The sequence below is a fragment of the Cyclopterus lumpus genome, chromosome 1, assembly GCF_009769545.1.
Source record: "Cyclopterus lumpus isolate fCycLum1 chromosome 1, fCycLum1.pri, whole genome shotgun sequence".
NCBI classification, from domain to species: domain Eukaryota; kingdom Metazoa; phylum Chordata; class Actinopteri; order Perciformes; family Cyclopteridae; genus Cyclopterus; species Cyclopterus lumpus.
In genome coordinates this window covers 7,035,003-7,057,774 of record NC_046966.1, presented here as the reverse complement: position 1 = coordinate 7,057,774, position 22,772 = coordinate 7,035,003, and the positions used below count along the sequence as shown (strand labels likewise).

General features: G+C 42.6%; 1 protein-coding gene across 1 annotated transcript in view; it reads right to left on the bottom strand.

Moving 5' to 3' along the window:
- LOC117739445 (alpha-1,6-mannosylglycoprotein 6-beta-N-acetylglucosaminyltransferase B-like) overlaps window positions 1–22,772 on the bottom strand; it is a 109,621-nt gene that overhangs the window by 2,952 nt on the left and 83,897 nt on the right. The window contains exons 9-16 of the mRNA XM_034545857.1: window positions 20,632–20,763; window positions 12,006–12,139; window positions 8,974–9,104; window positions 8,151–8,156; window positions 5,349–5,507; window positions 4,969–5,115; window positions 4,374–4,490; window positions 1,311–1,385 (exon numbers count right to left, since the gene is read on the bottom strand). Coding sequence (XP_034401748.1) covers window positions 1,311–1,385; window positions 4,374–4,490; window positions 4,969–5,115; window positions 5,349–5,507; window positions 8,151–8,156; window positions 8,974–9,104; window positions 12,006–12,139; window positions 20,632–20,763 — 901 coding nt within the window. The remainder of the gene's footprint in view (window positions 1–1,310; window positions 1,386–4,373; window positions 4,491–4,968; window positions 5,116–5,348; window positions 5,508–8,150; window positions 8,157–8,973; window positions 9,105–12,005; window positions 12,140–20,631; window positions 20,764–22,772) is intronic.

The following is a 22,772-nucleotide window of genomic DNA, read 5'->3' as shown; positions in this document are numbered from 1 at the left end:
CTCACTGCTGGGTTTGGGGCTGTAAGCTGAACATAACTCAGAAAACAGCAACCCTTTCCCTTTTCTTTGTTTGCTTTCTGTGGTGGCCGAGATCACACAACAAGCTCCGCTGGCAATGTAATCAATCAAGTGATACGCCGACGGGTGTGAATTCAACAGAGCACCGACTGCCCTCTCGCTCTGTGCCGCTGCTACTTAAACATCGGTGGCACAGCTGACACTGTTTCCCTTGGAAACAATGTCGGGTGCTGAAAGCTACTAGAAGACCATTACCAATAACGTTTGTTTCATAAGGCACCTTTTAAACAATCCAAAGAGTTGCGGCTTTACACACGAGTGAATAAGAAATACACATCAAAACATGTGAAAACTGTGCACACACACATCATACACAATCCTCTATGAAAAGCATATATAGCACATACACTCAGGAGTGGACAATTATTATTGAAATTATTTATTTTATTTCATTTGTATTTCTTTTTTAATGCAATCTATTCATTATCCTTATTTCCCCTCTTCTTTTCTTTCTTGGAATGAGCACCATTTGATGTTTGTTGTTCTTTATGTGTTGTACACTGTACCTGAATATCATGTGAACCAAGACATACAACTGAAAAATTGACAGAAAGCGACTGTATGAAAATACATGTTGTTTGTTGTTGAAAACTAAATAAAAAAAATGAGTTAAAAAACAACAAAAAACATGTGAAAACATTCAAGAAGGTGTGAGGCAAACCAAAAGAAGGTGCTAAGCCTCCGCTCGTGTATTGTTATCACTAATGCATATTGGCATCAGTAAACAGGTTGACCAACTGCAAGCAGTGGTCTTCATGGTCAATCTTGTCTAGCGGTTTCTGTATCCAGTCAAGAGCAGGGGAAGGTTGTTGAGACACACCTCTGCAGTTTGTCTGACATCTATGGCGGGAGTATTACCAAAAAAATCTCTTTCATCACAGTCCTCCATCCTCCTCATGCCCACACTGCTCTTCCTCCTTACTCATCCCTCCTCATTAGTGTCAGGAGACATTCTGCTTTAGAGCTGGAGGGCAGATATGTGGTTTTTAATGAGAGTTAGCATGTAGATTAATCACAGGTCTACATACGTGGAGTACAGAGATAATGACGCACACACACACACGCGCGTGCGCAGACATACACAATGTTCTGCGTGTTGAATGCACACATTGATGAAATATTGAGCAGAGTGGGGAGTGTGAGAGCTGGTGCATGAGAGAGAGGGAGAACTGGCGTGTAGAAGAGAGAATCTCGGTGTGTGTGTGTGTGTGTATGTGTGACTAGAACCTCACCTGATTCTGTATGTAGGCATGCACTCTCTCCAGCATCCCCTCACAGGTGTACTCATAAGGCAGATATGGCTCAACCTGAAAATGACAAAGAAACACAGTCCACACTCCATTAATGTTCCCATATTTTGCACACGGCAAAATGTACTGTTTTTGTTGCTGTCAATTCATTGTTTATGCTAATTGCGATGCGTTGTCTCTCCTCCTTGTTCGTTTCAGCCGTTGAATGTTTCTATTGTCAGATTTCTGCGAGGCCGGCTTGTAAAATCATTAGGCATTTGCATACCAATAGTTCATCTCCTGATGTGATGTGCTGGCTGTATGACTAAAATAATATGTTTGATTGTCCTAATTAGTGATGAGCTGTAAAAAAAGATATATATATATATATATATATAGATATATATTCTTTTGTGTTTTTCAATACAAATTGAATTAGCTGATGTAATACACATGCTTTATATTGTTGCTATCCTAATTAGAAATCAGCCACACTCTATACAAATGTCAATCAAAGCTCCAAGCTCCAGAAGTGTAACAAATGGAGGGACCTTTCTCCACGTTTCAACGTAGCAGCAGAGATGGAGGCGGCTTGTCTTTATGCCTCCGTAAATGATACACGACTCACCAAATTGCATTTCCAATCTGAAATCTAAGCAGTCATGATGCTCAACCATGTGTGAAATCAGACTTGGCCTATTTCAAGTGAAAACCACTGAGAAGCAAGTATGCAGGGATGATGCAATTTAAAAAAGTTACACACACTGCAAATCTGATCAAAGCCTCATGCTAATTTACTTTCTATGCCGGAGCAGAAAGTAAACACGCGCACGGGAGGTACTTTATGTTTCTTTATGTCACAATTTACTTAACCAGGCGAGGTGACTTAAAACATGTTCTCATTTACAGGAGCGGCCTTAAGATTAATTTGACATCAGCGTACAACAAAGCAGTTCGCAGTCTCTTCCAAACCAAACTTTCTTCCATCAGTTTCATCAACTACAGCCATCGTACGGCCAAAGATTGTGCAAAGTTCTTCAACTAACAACCGGATGGAGGGAGAAAGACTGACGGTCAGAATGAAGGAAAACATGAAGGAAAGGGAATTATGAAGCCTCGGAAGAGAGAGAGAGAGAGAGAGAGAGAGAGAGAGAGAGAGAGAGAGAGAGAGAGAGAGAGAGAGAGAGAGAGAAACAAAATGAATGAGATGAAGAAAGGAGTTATTGGTACATGAGGACTTGTCAGCGAGCCAGAGATTGCTTTGTCCTGCATGAGTGAACACAAGCCTCTGCCACACACACACACACACACACACACACACACACACACACACACACACACCTGATCTGTGCAACTTCAGTGTCTCTACAGATGTGCTCATTATGAATGCAAGGAGAATAATATTGTTTTACTGTGTGTGTTTGCTGGCTCATTGTGCCTCCAGTGAAGGGTGAAGAGGTCCATCCGCTCCCCCTCAGTGGTCTGACTGTGCAGACAGAGCAGTCAGCCGAGGCTGCTGAGCTGTATCTTGTCTGGCAACACAGATGAGATGCGAGCATGCACACATTACCTTTCCTCTAATCTCCACGCACACTTCCTCTAAGCTGCTAACAGGCACAAACTAGTACGGAGCATTTTACCAGATCATGCAGACGGCGGTCTTCACACTGCTCATGATCCCTTTGTGCTTTTTCACGCGGTTGAAAGTGATGCTTTGTTGGAGCATCACTGAGGATTTATGGAAATAAAATATGAAACCAGAAGGGTGCACTCAAGAGAGTCCAGATCTCCGCCAGGTGTGTCTGCTGGGAGCACAGCTGCAACGTTTGATTGAATGAACACAACTCAAAATCATGTCTCGAGACCTCGAGAGGTCTCTGAGCGTGCAGTTATAACTGGCCATCCAAAATACTAAGCAGTTTGCTGCCGACCAATGCGAGATCAGCCGCGGACAGACACAGAGGTGCACACGCACCACTCAATCACTCACATGCGACCCATCGCATGATCCATGCGAAAGCCATATTCCTCAAAGCCATATGTCCTTTAAGACACAAGAGACTTTTTATTTCAATGTCCATGCATGGACACAATGTCCGAGACAACGCTTTCTCTAAACATCCACAGCCACATGCAGAATAGTGATTCACTGCTAGAAAGCTCACTCAAAGTGTTGATTCCATGCACCTGGAATCTTAACTTTAACGACTGAAATATGAGATATGACACTTTGTTTTGTGTCTTTCATTTTAATGAGAGCAGAAAGCTTTTGAGGAGCATCCAGACGTTTAGTCGATCTGGGTCTCAGACTCCCTCTCAATCTGTCTGTTTCTCTGTCTGTAAATGCATCTCTCCCTCTCTCTTCCTTTCCCATCTTCTCCCCCTTTGCCGTGCTTTCCAGAAAGATGTAATCTCCCTGGTTGACTCCTTAATTAACCTCTCTCCCACACATGGCAGTTCCAACCGGGCTCATATTCTCTTTCAGCCCACATCTCCCGCGTGGAAAAGTTCAGCCCTCTACAGTGTTAGACTGCAACCTACACACGGGCATAGTTTGGAAAGTGCCACTGTGGGAAAGCTTCAATACCGTTTGTCAAGTTTAATAAAACGCTTTATTGTAACTTTATCACAGCTCCCTGATGGTAAAGGCAAAGAAAAACTAGAGAACAGAACAAGGACATCAACAAATCTAACCTCACCGAGTAAAAGAATAGAGTGGTTTATTATCTGATGTTGCAAAATGTTATTCTTTTTTTCAATAGTTCATCTCGAACTATATCACATTAGAGAACTGCGTGATACAATCCCAGCTAGCCGGTGGTATTCATATTCAAATCGATCAGGAGGATTTCATGAGGCGTCAGGGCAGAACATCTCTACACATCTTTGATGCAGAAGACTGATTTGACTTCAGGAGAAGCTGGATGGATAGAAAAGGCATTTCAGTTTCGATTTAAAGTCATTGGCTGACAGCCTCGCTGCCATCAGAGCCAATTGAAAGCCCCGCCATGCACCGCACACGTCTCATTTTCTATCCTTACAGAACAGCGGGCGAACTAAGAGTACCTTGGTCCTCATGATTTCCCTGATGGCAGAGTCGAACTCCAGGGAGTTGTTGTAGTCCACCGTCATGACGTGAGGTTTGCCGATGTACTGCTCTGCATACGGGTGTTGGGAGGACACCTAGAGAAAGCAGTAAGAGGGTAATTGTGGAGAGTTGGATCATCTCGCTTATTCCTTTTCAAAACAGTATTGGTGATGGTTTTTAATTTTGGGTATGTAATTGTATTAAATGCTAGTTTAATTTGACCAAAAAAAACATCTTATGTGTTTGATACATTTAGAGCAAAGCAAGCTAGTCCATCAACTATTTGCTTTTCTTTTTGTAGATATTCATCTCTATACAGAATGAAAAGAATATTGCAGGAATTTCTCTAGAGTTCAGTGCATTTTCATTAATAGCAACATAGATTGAGCTGTAGCGGGAACGGCAGGTTCCAGCCTCTTAACGGGTGCTCACACGTGCTGTCCGCAGCCACAGTTTGTGCCAGTTCTTTTTAAAGATGATGAATAAAGTTACTGGGCAATCTTGTAACAGCAGTGGCCAAAATATTCTCACCAGTGACTAATGGCGGGGGAGTATTGGACAGAATGAGCTTACCTCTCTAGAAGTGGGCTTGCCCCTGAAAAACTCATGATTCAGTGAGCTGTGAGGCGGGTGGAACTTGGGCTGCAGGAAGATGCAGCCATTGGCTATTGCTTCCAGAGGGGCAGGGCCTTCGTAGGGGAAACCGAAGCCAATGAAGAGCTAGAAGAACAATTAGGAATGCTATTTTGTAATCATGATAATCAGTTTTAAGATGTCTTCAGACCAGTATCGTAACGTGTTGTTGAGTGTGTATATCATAATCGGCTTCTGGATAAACGTGAGCGTACTGTAAAAGACAGAACTTGTGCTGCAGGTGTCAGTCTGTGTGCACGCAGACTGACACCTGCAGTGAGACTGTAAGTGTGTCGGGAATGTTTTCTTCGCTTTCTTGCCTTGGCCTTGCGCAACAGTTGCTGCAGCTCATGCTGGGGCAGCAGGCCGTGGTTCTTCACGAAGGCCGGGACCTCCGGAGGTCTCTGGGTCTCATAGTACACCGTGCCGTGGACCTCCATGTACCTGTGGAGAATCTGTAGGAAACCTTCTTTACCCTGCTGGAAGAGGAGGGGGAAAGAAAAGATGGGTCGGTGAGATTGAGGGTGGAGGGTCAAGAGAGGAAGGTGTATGGAAAGGAGTGTGTCAGAAAAGAAAGGGGCATCACAAGCGTACGATTGCGCTGTGTTTCTTATGGCCACGATATTTGTGTGAGATGTCTGTGTGCGTAGCTTTCAGACTTGGTGTGTATAGTACGGTGTAAACATGATTGTCGAAAAAAACTAAGATGACATTCAAGGGAATACATCTTTCTGAAAATAAGGAGAACAAAAATCACCTTTTACAGATCTATTCGTTTTCAGTTCATTTTCCCAGGAAACAGTGTAAAACACAAAAAACGCCTCCTTTTCACTTGGGAAAACAACAGAACTGGGAAATCTCAGCACGTTAAACCACGCCCGCCAAACTCATTGTGTTGTTGTCCTTATTGACATTTTTCAGTTTCTTCTTCTGTTTCTGTCAGACGTGAACAAATACGACATGATTCCAAACTCCTGCGCTGCGCTTTGAGACGACAATCAAATCTCGTTTTTCCCCGTGCTGCACAATGCTCTGACAACCAACATAATCCGAGAGAAAACGTTGGCCTAACTGTGTGTGTGGATGTGGCTTACGCAGCTTTTTAGGGATGTTTGTATTTAGACGTCCTTGTTCCATCTATTGAGTGTGTGTGTGTGACAGGTCCAACCACAAAACAAGTCCTACTGATATAGACTTCAGAGAGAGACAAAGAGGAGAAGCTGACAGCTGCAGGCTGTTAATGGTAAACACTCACATAAATGAAAAGGACTTCTGTCTTATCTACACTCTCTATTACTACTCCCCTGTTTTCTCACTGTGTGGATACACTTCGGATGGCTGGACCCTGCTTATTCTTTTATCTCGTGAGAGTCTTTCCTGCATCCTGAATATCTGAATATTATCGACAGGCTATTAAAAAGTTGAGAAATAAAATGTCATTGAACTCAGGGCTGGGTTCAGCAGATAGGTATCTCCTTTGAAAAATGAACTGTGCTAGGGCCTGTGTGGGTGTGAGCGGTGCAATACAGGCATTACATGCACTTACCCATAGCTCTGCATTAATCTCTGCTTATTTTTCCACCACGGAGTAGAGTCAAGGTTGAGCACGATGATTGGTAGAAACCAAACCAAGCAGCCGATCCAAACGATAACAAACCAAACTGAGTCATGTAAATGGAGCGTAACCCCGGGCCAGAGTATTGACTTGGCTGCCTGGTGTGGAGCAGCTTACTGTATCTATACTCTAGTGTGGCCCCCCCGCAGGCATAATTGGAGGCTGTAGCGATCGATCGCTTCCTCTGTGAGGATTTTCTCAGCCAATTAGGAGATTAGCTCCAGCGCTAAGTGCAGCATTAGGTCTAATACGTATGTTCTGCTGTGCTGGTTTTTATCCCTCACCTAACTTCTTGTAATGTAATTAAAAAAATTAATTAACATGTTGAGTTCAATTTGCACAAAAGCGTACGGTGATATAAAGGAAGCTTGTCTGTTATTAAACATGTTGATGTATTTTTGTGCATGTTAATTGTATGCTGGCCAGCAAGTTTGGTTGGCTTGTTTTTTTATACTGGCTAAAGAAAATACACGTTCATCTCAATATGTACGGTCTCTCAATCTCCACCACCCACAGTTGGGCTCATTATTTGTGACGTCAACCAGTGTAGCATGAAAGCAGGGTGGAATTAGCAAGGTAGCTAGCCAGACGTCAAATTGTGGAAAATATATATATATATATATTTATAATAGAATATATAATACGCTAGAAAAGTAGCCAGCGTTCCGTGGGTTATCTTGTTGATTCCAACATGATTTTATGCTCCACTGGTTACAGAAAATGAGTCCAGGTGGCTTCTCTCAATCTCAATAAGGATTTAGCCTGCTGAGGTGCAGCAGCCGTGACGACGGGTGAGGTTAACAGAAGGCTAAGCTAAACTATTAGCAACATCTTCTCTCCATCTATGAAATGTTTTCGCAGATATTGTGTCGCCTCCAGCTGAAACCGTCATGTAATCATGACGTCAGCTGTAAAAGGGTCTGTTGGATGAGCCTCACCCTCCTTTCTGTCGATACACCTGTCCAGCTTTCCTTTCTCTCATAACAAGCATGTTGTTTACAAAGAAAGCGGTGGCAGACTGACGACACAATATTTTTATATAGTTCCTTGATTTCAGACAGAGGCAAGCAACTCATTTGTAGCTGGCAAAACACAAAATGCTGATATAATAAGCTATGAATAAGGTGGGAGCCACTTGAAAAGACCAACACCATCATTAGTGCTTCATTGTCTACATTTTCCAAAGGTATGTTCTCAGTTATAAGAAAATGTGATCGTTACATCCTTCAAATAATTGCCTGGCCTGACCAGTACTCACCTTCTGACAAGGGGATGAAAAGATAATAACTGCTATATATAAAACTCGAACGACGGCTGACCCTGCGGATGCTGCGGTGCATCTCAAGTGCACTTGCTTCTCAAAAATCCAACCCTGACAATGATTGGGTTTGTATCAGTGCTTGTATGTATTCCTTGCTCAGGGTGACTGGTGCAGTTTTGCATACAGTATGTGTAGGCCGTGAGATGGCCTGAAGAGTCATGTGTGGTGAAAGTAGAAGGCTCTTACCTGAAGCTAATGAGCGTCCAACCGGATCCCGCACAAAAGAAAGAAAGAGGAAAGGAAAAGGAAATCAGTCATGTTCTTACATACATAATACCACAATGGGGAAAACAAAAAAGAGAGAGCAGACACAAATTAATCAAACAACGTACATGTTGAGCCTTTTCACAAAGGCTTTTGTATGCTTTTTTTAACACCCCCCTCCATCCCCCCCTCCCATCTCGCTTCTGTGCTCATCTCTTTCACTTGTGAAAGAGATGAGCTCCAGCTATGGAGAAATCCAGATAATTGTAGTCACACAGGGAAAGTGCTGCAAATAACATCTTTATAATAATTTTGACAAAGGAGGCACAACTGTGCCGCTCTACAATATGCAGAGGAAGAAGCAGGCATCTTTTGAGGGGAAAATTACCTGCAAATCAAAGCTGTATAATTGTATGTATTGAGCCGCATGAAGCGGAGCTGTAATGGTGCAAAGCAACGGGGGGGTGCAAAATGCTGCCATTGGATTTTTCACTGCAATATATTGTGGGGGATATTGTGTGTGTGTGTCTGTGTGTGTGTGTGCGAATTAGTCTGTGTTTCTACGGTTCTAGTTTTAGCAATTCAGAATTACTTCAGAGAGCCCTTTCCATGTATGTGCATATTTGTGAGATGTTGTAGAACGTGTGCATAGCTGTACTTATACATTATTTTGTATGCATACATGGCATTCATGGTTGCCCACATATATGTACACTGTGCGTTTGAATGTTTATTTGCTGTGTGTATGTATATATATATATATATATATACGTGGAAACATTGAACAGTGATTTGTTGCCTGTACCTTCCACATGCTGGCCTCTTTCCCGTACACCACAGCCATGTTGTTGACTTTGTTCTGCTGGATGCTCCTCTTCTCCGTCTCATTCAGCTCCTCCGAAACGAAGCCCATGAATGAGTTGTCTGGTGTGTGAGCTGGATGTGTGTGTGTGTGTGTGTGTGTGTGTGTGTGTGTGTGTGTGTGTGTGTGTGTAGTAAGGAAAGGCAGGATGGTAGTAAAGCGAGAGAGAGAACAAACCAAGAAGAGAGAAAGACAGTTTTGTTGTTAGAAGGAGACAGTGAAGAACGACTGAATAAGAGCACAGCATCTTTGTTTGCATCAGTTCACTGGCCAAGTCGGTGTGATTATCGACTCCCTAAGTATTATTAATAGTGATTGTCATAAAGCCAGCTGCTGTTGGCTATGGCTTTGACAGTACTACGGTGTACTGCAATGTTTTTTAAAGTACAGATTTTAACTTTACATTTTCAAAACCATGTACATTCATGACTTTTTATTGCGTCCTCACAGTCAATGCCAATTTTCATTTTTTGCTGTGTGCATTCTCAGAAAAGTCATAAATTATGGCTCCTGCCGCTCTCTCAGGTAGTGAGTATGAAGCCGTTAATAAAGGTTGAGTCAGCCGTAGTTGATTAGGACAGTGTGAAACATTGGCGTCCGCATTGGGCCACGTATTGACGTTACGATGATCCCGCTGTTGAGTTGGAGCTGAAAGAGCGTGACATTGTGGAGCAGTGAATGTGAGAGCAGAAGAGAGTTAGGTTGTCAGTGTTTCAGTCAGGAGCAGTGAGGAAGCCGACAACAATGAGGACTTTGAAAAACAGCAGATCAGACATATTGTGTAGCATGGATCAGAAAGAGGAACGCAAACGTGATGAAGAACAGATGCAGCTTGAAGCCGCGGTGTTGCTGAAAATAGCTGCATTAGACACATTTTATCCAAATTAATGTGAACAAGCAGCCAGACCTGTCAAAGAAAGTGAAAACACTGTCAAAACTGGTGAGGGATCTGTGTTGTGTGACAGTTTTAACTTTCATGTGTTGTTGAGCTTGTAAGTACAAATGCTTTGGTTTTATAGAAAAGATAGGTATGACAGCCAATGAAGGCAAATTCTGGTAAAAAAAATAATATATATATTACGGAACCGGGAGGTTATATTCTAAGAAGGAACTTGGAATTTCCAAGATTGAGGTAAAAATAAATTGTACAAAAAACCTCATAATCTTTCGAAAAACAAACTCGTATATCAAGCCATATATATATATATATAGTTTGTTTCTCGAAAGATTATGAGGTTTTTTGTATATATATAGGAAAGGAACCATATGGCTTCACTTTGGAAGGTTGAATCTATCTAATCTAATCTCATCATACCACATATGCCACTGTTAAACACAGCAGTAAGGTGAGCAGTGTATACAATATATTCATTATATTACTGTTAATTTAAGAACAAAGAAAGAACATTAAAGGAAAAAGCCTACCGTATTTTCCGCACTATAAGGCACACTTAAAAGCCTTTAATTTTCTCAAAAAACGACAGTGCGCCTTATAATCCGGAGCGCCTTATATATGAATTAATTCTGGTTGTGCTTACTGACCTCGAAGCGATTTTGTGTGGTACACGGCGGTCTGTGGTAAACTACAAAGCCGCACCGCTTGCAGCATTATGGTGCGTTCACACCAAACGCGTTGCGAATATTCCCAACGCTTTACCAGCGTCAGTTTATTCGGCAGTCAGATTGTGTTCATTTGTGTCTTTCGCAACCAGTTGCGAAAAGGGGGCGTGGCTTATCTCCGTGGCTTGTCTCGGTAAAAACAATTATAATTTCCTCCATCCACCACGGTCGAAAAAACCACTACTTCTGCTTTATACTTGTTGAGGACATCCCATAAACGTCGAAACATCTAACGCCCTCGTGTTTGGGTTCATAACATCACCCATAGGCTCACACAGCTCGGGGAGTTTCACCGACTCCGTCTCGATAGCTTCCGCTTCCAGCGCTACCAGAGCAGCAGCAGCCCAACGGGCATCTCAACGCTGATTGGCTGGAAGTTGAAATATTTCAACTCTGGCGAAATTTCGCAACGCGCGAAACGTGTCTATCGCAACGTCCGGTGAATTTCAACCAAACGCGTCTGTGCGTTGACTTTACATGGGATCCAAACGCGCGAAAAATTCGCAACGCGTTTGGTGCGAACGCCCCTTTACGGCTACCGTAGTCAGGAGCGTCGCAGAGTAATACATACTGTGCTTCGCCATAATATTACAGTGTGTGTGTATAAGGACCTCAAAATGGCACCTGTCAAGAGACACGCTTACGACGCGGACTTCAAACTCAAGGCTGTCAGTCACGCAGTAGAACATGGGAATAGAGCAGCTGCGAGAGAATTCAACATGAATGAATCAATGGTACGGAAGTGGAGGAAGCAAGAAGATGACCTGCGCCAAGTAAAGAAGACCACACAGAGTTACGCTAACGTTTGATTTAGCGGTATCATTTTTTTTCCCGTGTTACAACTGAACAAGGTTAGAAGTTATTGTGAATACGCTCATTAACGTTTGAACAATGTTGAGAGTTATTGTGAACACGTTTAATAAAGTTTGACTGACTGTTGTTTCGCTTAATGCGCCTTAGTCGGGTGCGCTTTATATATGAAAAAAGATCGAAAATAGACCATTCATTGACAGTGCGCTTTATAATCCAGTGCGCCCTATAGTGCGGAAAATACGGTATATGTATCATTCAGGACCTTCGCCTCACTCAGAGGCCATCCTTACCACGGTAACACGACTTTAGGCACAACCAAATTCAGACGGCTTCTGGCGTTTGTTCTTGCAAATTTACAATTTACAACTCAGAATATCAACACCCTCCCCCCCATGCTTATTTATGTATGTGTTTTACCAAGAAAAGCCCTAATATGCCATTGTAGATGATATGATGTGTAAACCCAATATTAGCGGTACTGTAACACAACCATTACGACACTGACAGTTTGTGTATTGAAGTCCATGAAGTTTTGTTCTTACGGAACATGGTCATGTACTGCCTGGCGTTGAGGTTCCAGTAGCCCCAGTTGGTCCGGTAGCCGTGCAGCGTTGCGTACTCCTCATGATTGTAAGCTGGCTCCGTCCCAAACGTGTCAATCACCCGGATATGACATCTGTAAAGACACAGCACAACCACTTAGAAACATTATGTTCCTCTTGTCTCCCATGGACAGGAAAATATTAGGAAATCATTTTTTTTTTCACGTTTCATTTTATTTGCTTCTGTACATTATAAAGAGTTTCAAACCGTTAGATACTGTAAACAGCTAATGCATGCAAAATTGGTTGCAATAAAGTGTTGTATATATACTTGTTTAAAAACTTTTTTTTGTATGGAAACCTCATAAATATAAATGATGCTTCTCCTTCATCGTGTGTGCAAGAATTAAAAAGAGGAATATGCTTTTTGTGTGTGCAGTTGAGACATTTAGAAATCTTGAATCTGCATTACATCATCAGCATATGTTAATCTGAGCCTTGTTTCGTTTGCAGGATACGCAAGGAAGCTTGTACTGATTTAAGTGCACTGTAGGTTTACACAGATTGTGAGAACAAACTGAATGCATGGCGCAACGCAAATCTTTCTTTCAAGTTAGTAAATATAGCGGACTGGTTAGAATGTCCTCAATCTGAGGGCTAAACCTCAAAATGGTCTTCGCAAAGATAGCTGTACAAGTACGCAGATACACACACATCTTGGGCGTCTGTGTTTGTGAGGATACTCATTGATATGATGCATTCCCTAGACCCTCACCCTAACCTTATTCGTCACAACTAACTGCTTGACCCCAAACCCGAAGCTAATTCTACCCTGAACCTTCAAACCTAAATCTGACACTTCAAACAAAGTGGGGACCGGTTAAAATGAGGTCTAAAACTCACATTGGTCCTCACAACGAGAGCTGTACAGGTTTACACACACACACACACACACACGCACGCACGCACGCACCCACACGCACACGCACACACAGTTATCTGCCAAGGAAAAGTCTCAGAGATGAGCAAGTGGACTCTGCCACCTTTAGCTCCTGTTAATCCCCACTGTTACAGACAAGGGCATTGCAAGTGTTCTGTGTGTGTGCGCGCGTGTGTGTATATAGGTAAGTGTGACAGAGTGAGATAATCCAGTGAAATTTTTCATTTAAAAAAAGTCCCAAACTGTTTCCTGGCCCACCACTGGCCTGCAGTTAAACAGGAGGTATCCATTTTCACATACTAACATTCTTTTTTATTTAGATATCTCGAATAAGTGGCGTACTGCGGCCACTTTTCCTCAACCTTGCGTGTCTTCTTGTATTTTAGTGCGCAATTTCAGATATTTGCTTTAGCTACATGAAGTCGTAACCACCTCTTTACTGAAATAATTTCTTGTAGTTTTACGGTCTGTTGATGCTGCCCACAGTATATAATGAATTATTAAATTCTAGTATTACTGGCTTCACTAGAACATCGGGACATCATATTATGTACATTAAAGGAAGTTATTGTCTTGAACAAGCAATATCATCTTACAAGATAAAAATCTCTTCCTTCCACTTTCAGTGTTCACAATTTCAAAGCATTTGGTTTTCATTTGCAGGGATCTGCTGCCCAGGCATCAACTTGACTGATTCTTTATATATTGTGTCAAAATATTGCTCTCCAGTCTTGGTAGAGACAAGGTGACACCCAGAATCCTATCTGACACTTCCAAGATATTTCTGTCACTGACTCCAGCATCCAAGAGCCAAACCAATAAATTGACAGTGATGCATGTTGGAAAGGAGCCGATAAACATGTTCCTATCTGTTACAGTGTAACCCCCCCCAAAAAAAAGAGCCACTTATCTGCTCAGTCTTGTTTTGAGGCATTAAGGATGAGATTATGCAGAAAATGTTGTGTCTATTTTGAAAAAGGGTCACAGAAAGCTGACAATGAATCATTAACAATAATCTCCAACCTGCGCTATCAAATATCGTCAGCTCAAACGGTGCAAGAGGGAAGGGAAAACCACAGAAAAAGAGGGAAGGGAAAACAAAAAGGAGTGGCAGAAGAGGGGATGAGCGGAGGAGTAGATGAGCTGCATATCTATCAGGAGATCAGAGTATGGGGCTATTTGGGTTAAACGGCTGCTCAGCAAGGCTGAACCGTCCTCCGGGGTGAAGGGAATATGACAGGGTGCTGTGCTGGCACCCGCAGTTGAGATTCAGCTTTAACTTTAAGACAAAACCGAGATTTGACTGGAAAAAAAACCCCAGATACTATAATTCCAGTTTTATTCTTTCCGCTCCACCCTGCCCAATGAGCAATTAGCCTTTTTCCGATAACCATGACCAGGAGCGTTCATTCAACCCGCATGGCCCACATCTGTCCGCCGCACCAGACACAGAGGTAGCCGCAAAGTCGCCGTCAATCTAGAAGCTTCGTTCTCCGTCTCCGACTTCATTTCCAACAGAGACTGCCCTCCTTGCTGTCTCTGAGCAGCTTCACACTGCTAGAGCAGCCTCTCTCTCCCCTGTCCTTATTCTTCTAGACCTTTCCGCTGCCTTTGACACAGTGAACTGCCAGATCCTTATTTCATCCCCTAGGACCTGGGTATCTCAGGTACCGCGCTCTCACTCTTCTCATCCTACCTCACCGACCGCACTTACCGGGTAACCTGGAGAGGATCTGTGTCTGAGCCTTGCCCTCTGACTACTGGGGTCCCTCAGGGCTCAGTCCTTGGTCCTCTTCTCTTCTCAATCTGTACACCAACTCTCTCGGCTCTGTGATTCGCTCGCATGGCTTCACCTACCACAGCTATGCTGACTACACCCAATTGATCCTCTCGTTCCCCCAATATGAAACAAGGACAGCACGAATCTCTGCCTGTCTGACCGACATCTCTCAGTGGATGTCCGCACACCACCTGAAAATTAACCCGGACAAGACTGAACTTCTCCTCCTTCCAGGAAAAGGCTCTCCCACCCACGACCTGACTATTAACTTCAACAACTCAGTGTTGGCTCCGACTCCGACTGCCAGGAACCTCGGTGTGACACTCGACAGTCAACTCTCCCTGACTGCCAACATTACCACAACAACACGCTCCTGTAGGTACATGCTGTACAACATCAGGAGAATACGACCCCTTCTCACTCAGAAGGCGGCACAGGTTCTGGTCCAGGCTCTGGTCATCTCACGGCTAGACTATTGCAACTCCCTCCTGGCAGGTCTACCTGCTAATGCCATTCGACCTCTACAGTTCATCCAGAATGCAGCTGCTCGACTGGTCTTCAACCTCCCGAAATTTACCCACACTACTCCGCTCCTCCGCGACCTTCACTGGTTACCGGTGGCCGCCCGCGTCCGCTTCAAAACATTGGTACTTGCGTACCGTGCTGCGAACAGATCGGGTCCGGTCTACATCCAGGACATGGTCAAACCGTACACCCCAGTCCGTTCACTTCGCTCGGCTTCTGCCAATCGGCTTGTAACTCCTTCACTTCGAGCTAAACAATCTACGAAGTCACGACTGTTTGCTGTGCTGGCTCCTCATTGGTGGAACGAGCTCCCCATTGACATCAGGACAGCAGAAAGTCTCTACATCTTCCGTCGCAAACTAAAAACACATCTTTTTTCGACTATACCTTGAATAGGGAAGTTAGCGCCGTAGTAGCACTTTGGTAGCACTTAAATGTCTCTTACTGATAGCACTTTGTAGTTTAACTTTTTGAAGAAATTGTACTTGCTTGATTCTTGTTGTTCTGAGTTTGGACTCATGGTTTAATGCACTTATTGTAAGTCACTTTGGATAAAAGCGTCAGCTAAATGACATGTTGTTTTGTTATTGTGTAATATAATGAAGTTAAAGAAAAAAATCCTCACACTTTGCATGTACTACAAATGTGCGATTACCAACAGCATCTCTAATAACATACTAAAATGTGGTATTTATATGTATCAATCCACCAATATCCTAATAAATGTACTGTCAACAGAGAAATGTCAAGTGTTCTTTTATTCAAAACTGTGAATAGTTTATATATGGTAAATGGTACTCTAAGTGCACTTTCATAAGCCATGATCCGTGTGGCTGGTCCGAATTAAAAGGGACAATTATACTTTTGGTTTGTTTTAGATTTATTCTGGTTCGGTTTTACAGTGCACAAATTAAAGCAACCTAATACAAAAATATAATTTACTCAAGGGTGTGTTGTGGAGCAAATTGATCTTTTTCCTGCCACTTGAAATGCAGGGAATTGCAGAATAAAAAACAAATGGCTTTTCTGCTTTGACTCGGCACTGATCTTTTGTGTGCTCAAATCCCCTCTCCTCCTGTTTGTCTTGAATACCTATAAACACCGCTGTTTGTGAGCGCCGCTTGAATAGGCATGTGAAGAAAGAAGTTAAAAATTCAAAAGCAATAAAAATGGTTAACTTGCGCGACAGACAATTTTACATTTTTCATGTTAAGGTGTGTTCCTTTTATCTTCGTGACTCTTTTCTTTCAAAGTGCAATGGTGCGTGCAATACTCAATCTTCCATCTATCATTTATCCTCCATTACTTGGGCAGATGCTGCACCTTACCCACCATGCTACACCCAGTAGTCTGAGACTTTATACAAACCGGAGCCACGGAGGGTCACTGTTCCTCAGGGAAAACCCTGAACGATACGCACAAAGCTTGAAAGAAGCCCAAGAACATACAAGTGAATATATATATTAATTATCATTAATAATCAGAGGAGCTGTTCAAGTGTTGTCCAGAGACCTAAAGGTTGTGCCCCTGATTGACAGACTACAGAATTATGTTTGTAGTATGTGTTGAGAAAGTTGAACTTTGACCAAGAACATCAAACCAGTTATTCTTTGAGTCCAAGTGTTCGGAAGCAGAGAAAGGCCGTGCAAGCAATTGTAATCTCGAGGTTGATTTTATATCAATAAAAAATAAACTTTGTTATCTCAAGATAGCGACATAATTAACTCCTCCTCACATCGTGCAAACACAAGGTTGTTTCCTCTTATTACTTATTCTGTTGGTCAGAGGTGAGGAGTACAGCATCCATCGATGACTGCGGTTGAGCCAACATTATCTTATAACACTGATGGAAATCACGGTAACTGCTCGGTGTTATCATCATCACAATTATTAGAACAGCACTTTCATCGGAGACCGCCGTGGCTGGCCGGGGACATTTTGTTTTTCGGGTCGTCCGTCTTTATGTCCGTCTCGTCTCACGAGTGCCTTTGGGGGAGGTCACTGTGACCTCACAAAACACATTTTTTGGCTTGAATTGATATGCTAATCATGTCAATTGCTCGTTGACATTTTGGGCAGACATGCACGGAAACCACAACTTGACTGATTGGCGTTCGACCACCAGGTGGTAATTCTATTGACATTTGGATCGTCGGTAAAGCACCAAGCAAGCATTGTTGCATGGGGCATCAGACAGGACCCCCAAGACATCAGTCACTGTGTAGGGGATAATCTCACCTTGAAGAAGTACTCTTATTGAGTTAGAGGGAGTTTGAGCCAGATGACAACTTAATCACAACAAACAACCAGCGACTGACCCCTCAATGACACCTGCCCTTTGGCCTAAAGATAGCGGTGTGTACTCTCAGGCCTTGCCTTGGATATCTTCTCTGATCAGCCTTTATCAGAGCAGTTAATTCAACCTGCTGAGGAAATCAATACGCTCGTCCTATTATCAGATGACTGGGTGTGATTTAAGACTATCTTCTATCGGTTTTCAGCCTCTTATATGTGCAGCGATACACCCTCGGCTGTACGCATTCACGCAAACACAACAACACACCAACAACAGGACAGCATTGTGTTCTTTTCCGGGCATAATAAATGATTGTGGATGTCGGTGGGAACGTAAAACAAAAGTAATTAAAGGGAGCTCAGAGCACTTGATTAATAATGCCTTTCAGCCCACAGGGCTCAACAAGAGCGAGAGGGAGAGAGAGGCACATTCGTACCTGCCCTAAACCTCTCGGGGAAGTGCAACTATTGGGTTAGGATAGATAAATTAGATAGATAGATATGTACTTTATTAATCCCTAGTATTGCCCAACACTTTACAGACACCAAATGGAATAGACTAAATAAACTAAACACACAAAATAAAAATAAAAAACAAGAACAGGGATGACAGATATATATATATATATATATATATATATATATATATAAATAACACGCGTTGGATGGAACGTCCCGGCATGTAGCTGAATAGACAAAGAGCGCCGGCTCCTTCATCAGCAGAAAATCCTGTTTGATTGACAGCGGATCTCTAAGTGACCACACTACAGCAGTGAGGTCCTTAGGGCAAAAAAAAAAAAAAAAAAAAAAAAAAAAAAAAAAATATATATATATATATATATATATATATATATATATATATATATATATATGCATATGCATACACATATATATATATATATGTATATATATATATATATACACAAAATACAAATAACTGTGCAGAGTGTATTAAGGAAATTAAATTAAATTAAATGTAAACAGAGTGCAAAATGTGAAAAATATGTAAAATATATATACACAATAGAATAAGAATAACTGTGCAGTGTGTATTTAAGGACATTCATTTAAGTTTAAACAGAGGGTGCAAAATGCAAAGTATGTGTAGTGTATATGAAGTGTAAATCAACATAAATGGATGAAGACCAGAGAGGGGAATTTAAAAAGGGAGTGTAGTTTTCTTGCTTTACAGTAGATACATACAAATGGTTGGTCTATGTGACACGTCATACACCTGACTGTACATTTAAGGAAATTCTTTGAAGCTTGTCATGCGCAAATAAATCTGCACCTGACCAAAGAAGTGACTACATGAGGCATTCCTTCCTCATATAATTGAAAACAGCAAAGATGGATGTTTCTCGTTCGAATCCGTATCGCCACAAACATCCAGACAATTCCCTCGGCGTGAACTTTCAGCGCAAACAAAAGAGCGCCTCCTACGAACACTAAAAGTCACGTTCTGTTCGGGAAAAAGCAGAAATCAAGACTCAGCGCCGTAATGACGGAGCGGGAGGACTGCTGACCTCAGCAAGCAATTAGGTGCAGACTGCTGGCTGACTGGCACCTTGTCGAGGGGAATTATGAGAGTGTGTGTGTGTGTGTGTGTGTGTGAGAGAGACAAATCACGAGAAAGACAGAGACAGCAAAACCGGTTGTGTGCTGGGAGAAATAGCTCCCCATCCCACTCGTAATGTTTTTTCTCTCTCTCTCCCATAATTGGATTTTAAAAATACATAAGTGGAGCGTCTCTTTATACGTGGTGCCTGGTTGACTCGACACCTTCCAATTCGTTTTTGTCTTTTTTCTGTGTTATCTCTCTCTCTCTCTCTCTCTCTCTCTCTCTCTCTCTCTCTCTCTCTCTCTGTTCTCCGTTGTTGCCGTCTATCCACACACTTTCGCTGTTTTATCTCTTCCTCTCTCTGTTCCTCTTTCATTTGGCCTCCCACTCAGAGGCCCTGTCCCCCCTTTTATCGCTCACCGTTGTTTCTTTGCGCTGGTAGAAAGAACAAGGGAAAGCAAAATGTCAATTGATGCCACCACATAAGGCGAGGTAGCCCATTTATTGGACCGGGAGAGATGCGAGGGGGGACCGCTGCAAGCTGTGTTCATGGGGCTGGAGAGGACGAGGCTGGACTTGCAATCTTGTGTATTGTGTTCTGAGTCAACAACATGGAAGACCTCTGAAGATAACACACGCTTGTATTGCTGTGTTCTGCAGCTGATGTTTTTAGTAGAATTTTCTTCTTTTTTTTCAAATGCACTTTATGTTCTTGAATTGGGGATCACTTTAATGTTTTGTTGCTGCGGTCTCGTGACTATCATGGCCTAGTTTCCAAGTTGTTCCATCTTTATAGCAATGCCAAAAGCCATTAAGCACACTTTTGTAACTGCACAAAAAAACCAAAGAAAAAACCTTGCAGCCGGTTTCTTAACGTCTCACTAATCTTACTCCTTTCTCGCGAGACGCATGTCTCCTGTTTTTCTTCCTGTCTCTTGTTCTCTGTGTTTAATCGCCACCCTGCTGCTGACAGTGAGCCTCTGAGTGCACTAAAACAACAGCAATAATAAGCTGCGGAAACTGGGTTTGATTGGAAATCGGTCCATGCGTGAACTCACGCGTCCCAATGTGCATGCATGTTGAGTTGTCAATTTCCCATATGCCTCCAATCTCGCGCTACTTGTGATATTTTTTTATTCTTGCTGTGAAGAGTAACGGTGCCTGACAGGTGGCACAGTGCCAGTTTGTGTGTGTTTGTTTGTGTGCATTGTGAAGTTGTTCCTCTAAATCACAACAGACAAAAATCATTATGCATGTTGTTGTCTTTAACTGTATGAATAAGTGCGTGTGCGTTTGCAGCAGTGTGTTTGTCTGACAGAGAGAGTGTGTGAAGTTAACAAGCTGAATGAGTTACAATCAGACATCTGGACAGAGACATGTGCAGCTTATTACTCAGCAATAATTAACCCAACCGTTAAATCCATCAGCCTGCCTGGAAAATTGCTGACGCCCACAAACGCAGCGACATACGGTGAAAAAAAAAGATCCATAAATCCACACACAGGCACAATGCACACCCACTGACTTGTGTTTCTTGAGCGAGAGCCCCATGTGCTGCTTCATCTGCTGCATGCCGTGGTAGTCGGTGTAGATGAGGTCAAAGGGCAGCGGGCCGGTCAGTGGGCAACTGCCTCTGCCTGGGGGCACACCGAGGAACCTGCAGCACACACAAACAAAAGGAAACAAAAGGAAACATGACTGACAGAGAAGAGCGAAGACTCACTCGGAAAGTGGTGTGAGCACAAGCAAGCATTCATTATTATTTAATTTTAAAACGGAAAAGACAAGGAGGAACACACAGTACAGTCTGCTGGCATTATTATAAAAGAAGAGGTTTTTAAAAAGTTCAGTCGAGTCGCATGCAGTAGCTAGTTAGCAGGAGTGGAAGCTTAAAGTCCACGTTGTCATTAATAACTGCCGCTGGGCAGTAATCAGGTAAAGGCCAATTTCAGTGTCAGAGAGTTTTATTTCATTATTATAGACTGTAAGGGTTTAAGGGGGACTCGCTTACCACTGTATTGTTGTTCAAACATTTTAAAATGGGTTCACAGTACTGTCATCATTCTATTACAGGGATGTAAATTGCATCGCAGCATTTAGTGTGAATTCATCGTATGCTGGACAGCACAGCACGGTGACTGCCATCTTCATGCATTTAAAGAGGACCACATGGTTAATTGGCTTCGTTGGTTATTACATACGGTAAGTCGTGTGTTTAGCACACAGTCGTCTGCCGATCGGTCAAACCACTTAGGAAATAACACGCGTTGGATGGAACGTCCCGGCATGTAGCTGAATAGACAAAGAGCGCCGGCTCCTTCATCAGCAGAAAATCCTGTTTGATTGACAGCGGATCTCTAAGTGACCACACTACAGCAGTGAGGTCCTTAGGGCAAAAAATATAGGCGATCAAACTACCAACACAAGCGAGAGACACAGACTGCATAGATTGGAGCATAGAATGAAGAGGAATTTAAACCAAGGTGAGCTGTGATAATATAAATGCTTCTATATTGTCATAATGTTATGCTTTTGTCAGGTTACTCAAGTTCAGAATAACACATAGAAGGTGAAATTTGTGTCTGGGAATGTCTGCTTCTCACAATACACCCATATGTCATTGAATAGTCTAATCAAAAAGTGGACTGGCCTTGCAGGGCTCAGTCCTGTGAAGAGAGAGAAGGAGATGGAATTACCCTCCTCCTTGATAGTTCAGCACCAATTAGAAGTTAGGATGATGCACACGAACCTGTGATGAAATCTGTGTATGTAAGGGCCGGCCGGGCTTCCGGTTCTAAGGAAGAGTTGTTGTGACTCCACTGGCATTGCAATCTCAGCTTGTACTTTGCTTGTGATCAGAAAAAACAATCTACCAGAACGAGAGAAGTTGTTGGCTGAATTCTTCCAAAGGCTCTTACCAGGCAGACAGTTTTGAACCACGCTTACAGCTGCTGTAGTCGCGCTTAAGGTTTTGACTGCATTGCAACTTTTATTCTATTTCTTGCTTTTTGACTGTTTTAAATGTTTGAATGAATGTTCCTAATTGTTTTTAAATCTTGTTTTCTTTTGCATTACGTTTTGATGCTTTTAATGGTTTTATGTGAAGCACTTTGAATTGCCTTGTTGTTGAAATGTGCTCTACAAATACCTCTTGCCTTGCCATTGCATGCCAAACAGATGAGGACCACCAGCAGCATAGCCTTCAAATCTGTGTGACTGCGTGACAAAGTAATCTACCAAGGTGATGTGAAATTACCAAATGGCCATTACTGTTTATCTTCCCGTGCTCTAAGAAATGGTTTCTCATATCGAAGGGAAACAATTTAGTTCCCCAGGGTGAAGGAATAACAATAAAACACGGTGTTTCGACTGAAAGTTGAATTAAAAGTGTGTTTGTTGATCAGATGGTATCGTATTGGGTTATGCTGAGTTCAATCAAAGTCAAGACAAGGGCGCCTTTGGCAAAATATAATTCAAACAAACAGGATGAAAAGAGCTGAATGTGTAATGACTTGGCTGAATTGAACGTTACAGCAGCAACAACAACGGATGGTAAATGGATGGAGGGACGGAGAGAGAGAGAAAATAGAGAGTAACTGATGTGTTGAGGTAGTGTGTGTGTGTGTCTGTCAGATGCTTAACTGTGCTTGTGTTTGTATGATGTAT